Source organism: Rhineura floridana, chromosome 2 (genome assembly GCF_030035675.1).
Source record: "Rhineura floridana isolate rRhiFlo1 chromosome 2, rRhiFlo1.hap2, whole genome shotgun sequence".
In the NCBI taxonomy this organism is placed as follows: domain Eukaryota; kingdom Metazoa; phylum Chordata; class Lepidosauria; order Squamata; family Rhineuridae; genus Rhineura; species Rhineura floridana.
In genome coordinates, this window is record NC_084481.1 from 129213530 (window position 1) to 129225577 (window position 12048).

At 41.2% G+C, this 12048-nt stretch overlaps 1 protein-coding gene across 1 annotated transcript in view; it reads left to right on the plus strand.

Moving 5' to 3' along the window:
• LOC133377993 (coiled-coil domain-containing protein 73-like) overlaps positions 1–12048 on the plus strand; it is a 50609-nt gene that overhangs the window by 24456 nt on the left and 14105 nt on the right. The window contains exons 5-6 of the mRNA XM_061612780.1: positions 5444–5618; positions 9076–10533. Coding sequence (XP_061468764.1) covers positions 5444–5618; positions 9076–10533 — 1633 coding nt within the window. The remainder of the gene's footprint in view (positions 1–5443; positions 5619–9075; positions 10534–12048) is intronic.

Sequence of the window (12048 nt, forward strand, 5' to 3'; positions counted from 1 at the left end):
TTCTAGGCCAACTTGGTGAGATGGGTATTGGTGGCATTGTTTTACAGTGGTTCCAATCCTAAATCCAGGGTTGTTTTCAGAGAATAGCATTGGGCGATTGTATTTTGCCCCCCTGGCAGTTGTGCTCTGGGGTGCTGCAGGGTACCATCTTGTACCCCATGCTGTTTAACATCTATATGAAGCCCTTGGGAGCAGTCATTGGGAGATTTGTGACAAGGTGTGTCAGCAGTACACTGATGATACCCAGCTCTATTTCTCTGTAACATCTGAATTGGGAGAGGCCGTGCAAGCCCTGGACTGCTGCCTGGACTCGGTGGTAGGCTGGATGAGGGCCAATAAACTGAGTTTGAATCCTAGCAAGACGGAGACGTTGTGGGTTGGTGGTTCCTGAGTTCAGATAACTGGATGGTTGCCTGCTTTGGATGGGGTCGTACTCACCCTGAAAGAGCAGGTCCATAGTCTGGGGGTGCTCCTGGATCCAACTTTGTTGCTAGAGGCCCAGGTGACCTCAGTGGGTAGCTTCGGCTGGTAAGACATCTGCGGCCATTTCTGGACCATGATAGCCTGACCACTGTTGTCCATGCACTGGTAATCTCCAGGCTGGGTTACTGTAATGCTCTTTATGTGGGGCTGCCCTTCAGGAAGGTTTGGAAGCTGCAGCTGGTGCAAACTGCAGCAGCGAGACTGCTCACGGGGGCAGGGTATCTCCAACGTGCCACCCCACTGCTGAAAGAATTGCACCGGCTACCTATTAGCTGCCGGGCTAAGTTCAAGGTTCTAGTTTTGGTGTACCAAGCCCTATACAGCTTGGGAACAGGATATCTGAAAGATCATCTTACCCCTTATATACCCAGTCAATCACTATGCTCTACAGGTGAGGGCCTCCTGCAAATACCATCTTATCAGGGAGTCCGTTCTGCACAACATAGGAAACGGTCCTTTAGTGTAATGGCACCTACCCTTTGGAATTCCCTCACCTTAATATTAGACAGGTGCCATCTGTGTTATCTTTTCAGCGCCTACTGAAGACTTTCCTCTTTTAACAAGCCATCTGTGTCTGTGTTGGAATTGCTTTCAAAATGTTTTTAAACCTTTGCTTAAACCACTGCTCTTGGAGAGATAATATCTGTGCTCTGCTTTTTCCCTTTCCTCATTTTATTTCATCAAAAAGAAAACATACAAATAACCAAAGATGGCACACATGTGTATAATTTCCAAACAATTCAAATAGCTTAGAGCAAAAACTCAGGATACAACAAGAATATTTTACTTCCTATGATGGGTTACCCTGGTATAAACATATGAAAAATCTTTTTGAAAAGCTGTATGAGACTCAGGCAGTCTCCCACCATGTGTACTCCTTTTCATATATGTTACAAAAGTAAACCAGGTATCAACAAAATGTTCAGTCTGTGCCACTGCACGCAAAACTCTGTGTTGTTGTGTCATACTTTTCTGCCATACTTTATCCAGCCAGCCATTCTTGTTAAAAGAGGATTGAGACTTCCGTTGATGAGCAACTAACAGGTGGGGCCACAACCAGGAGAAATACTACTAGATCCTTATGAAGAGATTGCTCTGCATATCTGGGAAAATAGACAACAGGGCTAGAGTGGGACCAGGAGCCACTGGTTGCTTTATAAGTCCACTGACTTTAGCAAAAATCTTTGACCAGAATGCATTAACCCAGGAACATTTCCCACTACAGCCCCGCCAGCGTTGTGGAGTGATTTTTATATGGCATACCTTAGTCATGGTGCAATACCATTACCATGCTAATTTTGAGCATTGTTTTATAGAGTCTAGCAGACATGTGTAAGGCCTGGACCACATCCCCTCTGATGCACCTGTCTGCCAGATCTGCTTCCCAGCTAATCATGCCCCCACAATTCTTAGTTAACAGTTATTTGTGTAATAGCGATGCAGTCCCCTTCAAAGTGACATCTGGCTGTGCACATGTGCTCAAAATTACCAGGGATCTAAGAGCAGGGACCTTTTGCAAAGGCCAGGACTTGTTCTAGTTGCAACTAACTGACCTGATTATCCTTTAGCCTGTCTATTAAGGGCCCCTGGTTAGTGGCTACCCACACTCAAAGTGGTCTCCAATTCTGTAAAGGTCTTTGGATTACCATCCCTTATACTGTATATATTTACACTCAACTCTGAATTTCTGGTGCACCAGAAATCTGTGTTAAACACAGTGCCTTCACACACAAAGAGATGCTGCTAAGCCCTCAATGTGGAAGACCTGAATTTGAGAAAGGGCAGGTTCCTGACTGATGGCATCCAATGACGATTCCATTGCCATCCATGGAATGGTAGCAATGTTCTTTATGTGTGTTACTTGTTTACAGTTGAAAGAATCATAGTAGATCTCTTTTCCCCAATTAAATGCTTATTTAAGAAAGTTTGCCAGTTATGGATGTAGTCCTTGGAAATCCAGACTGAGATGGTTTGAAAAAGAAAAGAGAAATTTTAGTACGATAGCCATTTTAATTCCTGCTAACCCTTTTTCAGTAGGATAACTGCTTATAATTCCAGGATTGCAAGTCACCCTTGACTGTCCTGAACAAGGAATAGCTAAAGCTTGTTGGCTGGAGTCACAAGCCAAAATCAGCTTGAAGCTGCGGTTGTTCCTCCAATAGGATAGAGGCACACATCAGATTAGATTTTTGGTAGTTTATGCATAATCCAGCTACTTGATGGAACTTTTTTGGGATGCATGTTTTTCAGCTTCTCTAATCCTGAAATACCACCCTGATCCTAGACAGACCTGTTTTTATTCCAGCTTCCCTTCCTAACTTAACTCAGTTTCTAATTCTGCCTGGCATCTATTATCCTCCCACCACCTTATTAGCTATTAAAACCTTCCTGTCTCTACTGAAGTTAACCCCATGGTTGCCTGTCCAATTTGAATTCTGTCTTCAGGATACCTGAAAGATTGTCTTACCCCTTATATACCCAGTTGCTCACTGCACTCTCCAGGTGAGGGCCTCCTGCAGATACCATTTTATTAGAAGGTCCATTTTGCACAACATAGGAAGCTGACCTGTAGTGTTGTGGCACCTAACCTTTGGAATTCCCTCCCCTTAAATATTAGACTGGCACCATCTCTGTTGTCTTTACAGTGCCTACTGAAGACCTTCCTCTTTCAGCAAGCCTTTTAAGTAGAGACTTTATCCCAGTCTGCATCTGTGTTGGAATTGCTTTTAAGATGTTTTAAAGATTTTTTTAAAAGATATTTTAATGATGTTTTGTTGTAATATATTTTAAAGTCTGTTTTTTAAGATGTTTTTGTTTGCCACCCTGGGCTCCTATGAATAAATAAAATAAATAATAACTCAATCTTTTACTTTTGTAACATCCTACATATTAATCAGTTTTAAGCTTTGTCACCCTGGGCTCCTACTGGGAGGAAGGGCAGGATATAAATCAAATAATAGATAAATAAATAAGCTTTGGTCTAAGAATTCTTCCTGGGTTAAGTGTAATTTTACCCATGACGTGCTATGACTCTAAGCTCATGACGTAGAACTACATGGGTTAGTTGGATATATGGATAAGAGTGCATTATACTAGGGGTTGTACCCCCGCACGTTGCTTGCCAATCATCTCTACCCTCTAGTCCCCTCCTCCCTTTACTCCTCACCAAAGCCAATTCCCTCCTTCCCCCTTTACTCTTTACCAAAGGCAACCCCCTCTCCAATTTACAGATTACCAAAGCCAACCCTACTCCTCTGCCCCTTTACTCCTTGCCAAAGCCAGCCTCCCTCCTTCCTTTACACCATCCAATCCATCTTGAATCAGGTGTGTGAGAGAGCAGGGAACTCTCACTCACCTGAATGTGCTCCGTTTTGCTGGGCTTTGGAGTTCCGAATTCTGGATTTCAATGCACCTTCAGGCAACAGTGGGGTGCTAAAAGAAAGGACCTGCAAATTACACCATGATGACACTCTTACATCAATATATATTACAAAGATGATATGATATGTACTGCCTTCAAGTCGATTGCGACTTATGGCGACCCTATGAATAGGGTTTTCATGAGGCTGAGAGGCAGTGACTGGCCCAAGGTCACCCAGTGAGCTTCCTGGCTATGTGGTCTCCCACGTCATAGTCCAACACCTTAACCACTACACCACACTGGCTCCATATATCACAGTAGACATGTGTAAACAAGAACACACAGTAACAGGATGTAGAGGTTCCTGATCTGTGTACTGCAGACTCCTACAAAAGGGGGATAGATATATCTGACAATCTACCCTCCCTCTGTAGCCCTTAGCACCACGCCTCACACAGTTCCAAAAGGTTCTTGGCCCTCCAGAACTGAGTATCATAACCATCCACCAAAACAGGGGACTTTTTCGGGAGGGGACAGTTAGCCTTCAAAAGCAGATTTTCAGAGGCAGAGGAACTGGCGAAGCTGCCTCTCCCCTTCCTCCCATGGGAGCATATCGTTTGTGGAGTTCTGCTCTATGCAACTCTTTATCCAACCTGGTACATTTAGCATAAGCACTGTTGAATTTATATAGTATGATACATTCAGAATCTTGGGTGAATGTTGACTCTATTCTAAACTTTTAGGAGACCAAGTTTGGTGTATTATTCTGACACACCAAATTTCACTACCATCGCTGTCAGTAAAGGATTAAATCTTCCATTGCAGCTTGATGAAGTTTTTTACTCTTAAAACATCCAAGACCACACATTTTCTTTACTTCCTTTCCCCCTTTAAAATTATATATATTTCACTCCTGTTTCATGTGAGATGTAAAAAAATGAGTCTTCAACTTGATCTTGTATAGATTTCAGTTGTATAATACAAGTTTGTACTACGTAAAATATGAGTTTTGAATTTCAAGATGAAAAGTGTGCTTTTGAAGGCTTTTGTCCCCTCCTGAAAAAGTCCCTTGTTTTGGTGGGGTATTATGCTACTCATTTAGCATCTTTTGGGGGATTGTTCTTTGCTTGAGCCATGTCAATGAGGGAGCACATAGGGAATATTTTGACATATATTCATAATCACAGAACCAATGTGATGTGACTATGTGATTGCATCACTGAGGGCAAATGAAGCCTGCTGGTTGACCTGCCAACTGCAGGGAGGGGGAAATGCTCACCCCATTGAAAATAGTCAAGTGTAGAGGAAGGATATCTGTATGCATATTATTCCTCTGCAGTGCATTATTTTCAATGGGATGCAGAGTTGGATGTGAACACTTCTGATGGCATATCATCCCGGTTGTTTTGGCAATAAGAACACATCTCTTGTTTCACTGGCACCCAATCCCTTTATGAATAGTTTGACACCATTTTGCAGAGGGATGTCAAAAATCACTAAACAGGGAAGCAAATTTCATGGAACTGTAAATGGCTGTGAAACATCCATCTTCCAGTTTCAGTTCAACAGTAATATGTGTGTGTTCTTTTTTTACTCCAGGCCAAAGAAAGAGGTTATGAGAATCAAATGCAGACAAGCCAAAAAGAAAACAAATTTACACAAACAACAAAATTAGTTTTTAATAATCTTGAACAAGAAGAAATTGGGTTAAAAAATCCTTGGTTTTTGGATTTGGATGAAATACAAACAGAACAAAACAATGCTGATATAGAAGGTATATATACTGAAATTATAATACAAAGAAAAACTATCCAGAAAATGTTCATCAAAAGAGTGTGGTAAAGAAAAAAAATTAAAAAACAGATAAGATATTTTTTGCTTTGTTGACTAAAATATAACAATGAGGCTAAAATGTATTAATGGAATCTTACATGAATGGAATATAGTTGCAACCTAATACCCTCACCCAGATGTACATTAGAGCAGGGGTGGCCACTCCGTGGCTCTCCAGATGCTGCTAAACTACAGCTCCCATCAGTCTCAGCCAACACAGCTCATGGTCAGGGATGATGGGAGCTGTAGTCCAGCAGCATCTGGAGAGCCACGGAGTGGCCACCCCTGCATTAGAGCATTAGCACACATCACACACTCTACTAATCACTGGATGTGGAATGGGATGTCTGCATGGTTTTACCTACTCTAACAGGATAGAACAAAGCCAGGATGCTAAAACTTGTGATATGCCAGTCAGTGTAGTGCAAGCAGAATATGGATTTCAAGGGTATATAGCGAAGAGCGGGGTAAGGATTGCATCTTGCAGTGCAACCAACAGGGCTGATGCTGTCCTAGACAAAGTTCTAGGCTTTATTGACAAATTAAAAACTGACAAATTGCCAGTTCTGAGTGACATCCACATGAGTATGCATAGCAGTCATGGAATAAGAGGAGAGGTCCTCTTGTGGATCAGTAACTGGTTAAGGAATAGGAAATAGGAGTAAATGGGACAGTTCTGCCAATGGAGTCCTCCAAGGATTAGTATTGGGACCTATGCTATTTAACATTCATAAATGATCTAAAGTTGGGGTGAGCACTAAGGCAGCCAAGTTTGCTGAAGATACCAAATTGCGTAAGATGGTTAAAATGGGATTGCGAGGAGCTCCAAAAGGATGTCTGCAAACTGGGTGAATGGGCAGTAAAATGGCAAATGTGATTTAATAGAAGTGTGAAATGATGTACATTGTGGCAAAAAGCCAAAATTTGTATATATGCTAATGAGGTCTGAACTGCCTTGAATGAGACCTTGGGGTCGTAGTAGATAGGTAGATGAACATGTTGGCCCAGTATGTAGCTGCTGTGAAAGAGGGTTTGAAAATAAAACTGCCAATATAATAATGCTATTATATAAATGTATGGTGCAATCACACTTTGAACATAGTGTACAGTTCTGGTTGCCTCTCTCCAAAATGGATATTGTAGAGCTGGAAAAGGACAACCAAAATGTTAAGCAGCTGGAGCAACTCCCCTATAAGGAAAGGTTACAACATTTGGGCCTTTTAGTTTTTAAAAAAAGATGAGCAAGGGGGACATGTTAGAGGTATATAAGGTTATGCATGATGTGGAGAAAGTAGAAAGAATTTTTTCTCTCTTTCTCTCTTTCTCATAATGCAATGCATAATTAGGAATTATCTCTCCCAAGGTATAGTGATGGCCACCAACTTGGAAGGCTTTAAAAGAGGATTAGAGGAATGCATGAAGGAATGGCCTTCCAAATGTTATTTGCAATGATTGATATTTTCTATCACTCCTGGAGGCACTTTGTCTCTGAATACTAGTTGTTGGGAATCACAAGTGGGGAGAGTTTGGTGGCACTCAGGTCCCATTTGTGGGCTTCCCAGAGGCATCTGCTTGGCCGCTGTGCAGACAGGATGCTGGACTAGACCTTTGGTCTGATCCAGCAGAGCTCTTCTTATGTTTTTTGATGGAGGTGGGAAAGCAATATGTCTGTTTATTTTCCAAGCAGCTGCACATTGTCTCTTTTCTTGCTGGGTTCCAGGCTACCACTATGGGGCCAGGGAAAAGAAAGAATCAGATCTGATGCTATTGCTTTTCCTCACAGTAGCAGCTGTTCGAAGGAGGCATCCTTTTACCCTGGTATAACCCAGCTTGTCCATTGCAGAGTTCAGAATAGAACAGCAACCATTTTGAGGCCCTAATTCTAGCAAGATTAAAACATGGAGGAAAATTACTGCAACATGTCCAGCTGGGAAGTAGCCAAGCACTAAAATAGGTGACTCACTATGTCTCAACAAAAATAGCCGTTGGTCACACTTAAGACTGTTTAGGTTTAAAATCCATCACATTTTGCTCACCTCTTTCACACATCAGACATAAACCTGAATCTGACATTTCCCAACATCTATTTTTTTAGGGTGGATTAAAATAATTCAGAATTATGTAATTACATGTATTATGCTATTTCAGTCTCATTATAGTTATACATATGCCAATTATAATTTGATGATTAGTAGGAATAAATAGATTTTCAAGTATCATCATAGTAGGCTTTCTCAACACATGAGGTTCCTTCCCTAAATCTATGCTACATTTAGCTGGTAATAAGGGAGCTTTGGTCAATGAAAACCTTCCCGACATTTGGATTGCTCTGCCCATGAGAAGGAAGTTGGGAAAATAAGATGTTTGCATTAGGTTCTCAGTCAACGTTTTTCATAGCTGGCTTGCCTCTGGCAAAGTAAGCAAAGAACAAATAGAGACAAAGACCTGCATTAAATCTGTTCGTATCTTTCATGTTTTGGGTTATATTGGGATTCCATCATGTGTTCCCTTCCAGAGGGCAGAACGGCATATCACATTGGAAACTCAGCATGATTAACTATGATTAAGGTATTGATACATCCTTTATATGAACGATGGGTTGGATTCAGCATAGTACTAAGGCACATGTTCAGTCAGCCCAAGGATTTTTCCTTGCACAATGGAATGTGCTCCTCTCCTCCCCCCTCACACCCCCTAAATTGTTCTGGGGTTTTCCCTAACCCTCTTGGGCAGATTTGGGGATGGTGCGGGCATGCAGGAGGAGAAGGGGAAAGTCCTGTTGTGCAAGCAGAAGTCTTTCCGCTCAAGCAATTTATTTTATTTTTATTTATTTATTGCACTTGTATACCGCCCCATAGCCGAAGCTCTCTGGGCGGTTTACAGCAATCAAAAACATTAAAACAAATACACAATTTTAAAACATATTTTAAAAACAATTTAAAACACAAATTTTAAATTCAAAACAATATAAAAACAATTTAAAAACACATGCTAAAATGCTTGGGAGAAGAGGAAAGTCTTGACCTGGCGCCGAAAAGATAACAGTGTTGGCGCCAGGCACACCTCGTTAGGGAGATCATTCCATAATTTGGGGGCCACCACTGAGAAGGCCCTCTCCCTTGTTGCCACCCTCCGAGCTTCCCTTGGAGTAGGCACCCAGAGGATGGCCTTTGATCTTCAACGTAGTGTATGGGTGGGTTTGTATCAGGAGAGGCGTTCCATCAGGTACTGTGGTCCCAAGCCGTGTAAGGCTTTATAGGTCAAAACCAGCACCTTGAATCGAGCTCGGAAACATACAGGCAGCCAATGCAATCCAATTATTTAGTTGACTGTTATCCCATCGTTTTAAAGCATTTATTCCTCAAATTTTTATCACTAATATCTTCTCATCCTAACAGATTTAGATTATCTTGAGAATATTATGAATAAAGATAAGACATCGTGTCCTTTCAAGAAAAACCAAAGGGAGGCTTCTGTAAGCAAAGCCCTCTGCACAACTAATTCTGTTACTTCAGAATTGACCTGTGGATCATGTGCTGCTGACTGTGGAGAAACAGCAGCTGAAGGAAAAGTAGGCAAAAATATATTTGATAAAATACAGACAAGGATAGAAACAAACTCCTTAAATAGTTACTGTTCCTTGATGGAAGAACACAAGATGCTCTTAGAAAGCACTGCAGCTTTAGATTGTTCTATTCCAGATACAGATCATTGGACAAAGCTCAATGAGCATCTAGATGGAAGTGTTGAAAATGAATTTATTTCTGAAATAAATGAAAATATCAACAATACACCTCCTGAGAGAACTCTCTCTGTAAATGAAGCACTTAGTGAAGAGTCCAAAGTTCAGTATAATGCTGCTAGTGAGAAAACGTCAAATAGCTGTTCGAAGGTTGAAATTAATCCTACCTTGTTACAAAAGTTAGAGAATAATTACACATCCTTCCAGAACGACGGTTTTGATAAATGTAGTGACATTTGTAAAGCAGAAGAAACACCAAGTCAGAGCTCCAGTTACATAACCTCCAATATTATTTTATGTAAACAGATTAATACTTATCCTGAAGAAATGCATAGTGCTAGTGCATGCAAAAATAACAGATGCTGTGAGCAAAGCAGTACATGCAGCACACCGGAGAAAACTCCACCTTCACTTGCTTTTTCATATAACAATTTAGGTATAAATACTCTTATTACCACTGGTGGAAACATCAATAATCTGCCTCAAGTAAGGAATTTTAATTTAAGTGCTGAAAACTCTAAATCTAAAGATAAAAATGAAACACCAACCAATCAATCAGATAAGGACAATTCTAGACTGAGAGAAATGATAGAAAAGACGCCTGAGAGTACAAACAAGGTTTTGTCTCTTAGCACTGAAAATGTCCGTGAATCTCAGACTGAAGATCTGAAAGCTAACAAAGTTACCAGAGATAAACAAAAAGAATTCCATATGTCCAGAACTACAGGGGAACAATTTTTTGTAGTTTGTGAGAAAGAGAACATATTATTAAAAGAATGGGAAGGGCCATTAAGTAGGCCAGCTACAGTGGAAATGGTTGTGGAAGGCAGCACAGAAGAACCATGTTCTTTACCGATAAAGACAACACAAGATGTAATAAACAGAAGTGGACAGTCACTCCTTCACCTTCCAACTACGGATAAACCCCTCCCCAAAACTACAGCAAACTTAAAATTACCAAGAGTATGTCAAGGTGAAATTCAAACAATGTGCAATTCCAAAATGCCTCTCTCTTTGAAAGAAAAGCTATTTTCACAAGAAGTAAAAAATGCCCATAGATCATTTGAAGTTGCTCAGATGAATATGCATGCTGTTGTAAGAGAAGAAACACTAGGTAAGAAATTATTTAACTATGTTAGATCCAAACCCAACACGCAAGCTGTCCTGTTACCCCAGCTTACTTATTACACCCCGGGAGAGTGCGGAGCTGAGTAATAAATGAACCCACTATCAGAGATCAAACAACACAAAACAAAGCCTTTGCAAAGGGGACCCAATACTTACAAGCCAAAGCAGGTGAGCATGGGAACCGCGTTTATTGATAGATGGGGGTTTATATAGGTTTACCCCGAAATTTACAGTATCATGTTCACGTCATAAAACATAAAGAAACAATTGCTAACTGCCCTAGCTTTAGGACGTATGTGAGAAACAAAAGGGGTACAGGAGAAGAACAAAAGTGGAAACATTGCACTGTCAACTTGTCTACATATTTCACATGTCCTTGAGATAAGCACTATGCAGGAACGGACAAAGGCGCATGGGAAGAGGAGGTTCAATTGCAACCGGGCGCCCTCTAACTTAAACACAGACATGGTATCATTTCGTCTTGCATATCAAAAGGGAGGGATACAGCTCGAGAGCTATGAGGGACAATAAAGCAGTCTTTGACATTTCTGTGTGAAACATTTAGACAGTAATAAGCAAAGCCATAAGCATATATACGGTATGAAATACATAGTAGGGGAGTCTCCAGCGTAATCCGGCTTTTATTATGTGAGCCACTGGAATGTTGGTAAGGGTCAGGTCACAAGGAAATAAATCTACATTTTATACCGAAAGTCAGATAAATGCCACTCTGGTTCTATTTCTCATGAAGCCTAAGCTGGTTTAGGTAAGACCAGTGAATTATAGTTTTATTAACACAGGGGTTTCAATTTGAACACAACAATCCCCCCTTTCAGCCCTGAGAGACTAGTTAGTCTCTCAGGTAGCTGCATCACCTTGTTTGGATTGCCAAGCCGGTCTCAAAGCCAATTCCATGTAAGTTGGCTGTGGTTTTTTGAAAAGGGACACTGTGAGTCGGTTCAGGCAGGCAGAGGCCAGTTGCATTAAATTGGGAATACATTGTACACAGCAACAAACTGAAATTAACAAGGCACCTATTACAACAATATAAAATAAGATCTTATGCCAACTGGGCCAGGCTGAAAACCAATTGGAGAAGCTCGAGAACAAGGAAAAATTTTCTATGTGCTCTACTTCGTGATATATATTTCCGATGTCATTAATGTGTTTTATGACGTCAGCCTTACTGTCTGTTATGTGGGTACAACATTCGCTCCCTATCAGCGAACAGACCCCCCCGTGGGAGCTCAATAAAAAGTCCAAGGCGAGCCGGTTCTGGAGAACTACAGTTCTAATTTGCCCTTGTTCGTTGGTGAGATCCGAAAAGGCAATGGCCGAATCATTCATAAAACGCTCAAAAGCTTGAGACAATTCTATGAGCTCCTGGTATGTTTTGGCTGCGCCATACTGTGGAAAGAAACCTCTCAGCACTGCCTCCCCTGTGCTTCTTTTGTTACGACGACGCAGAGTAGGCAATGTGGAGGAAACCCGGAGTCCTGGA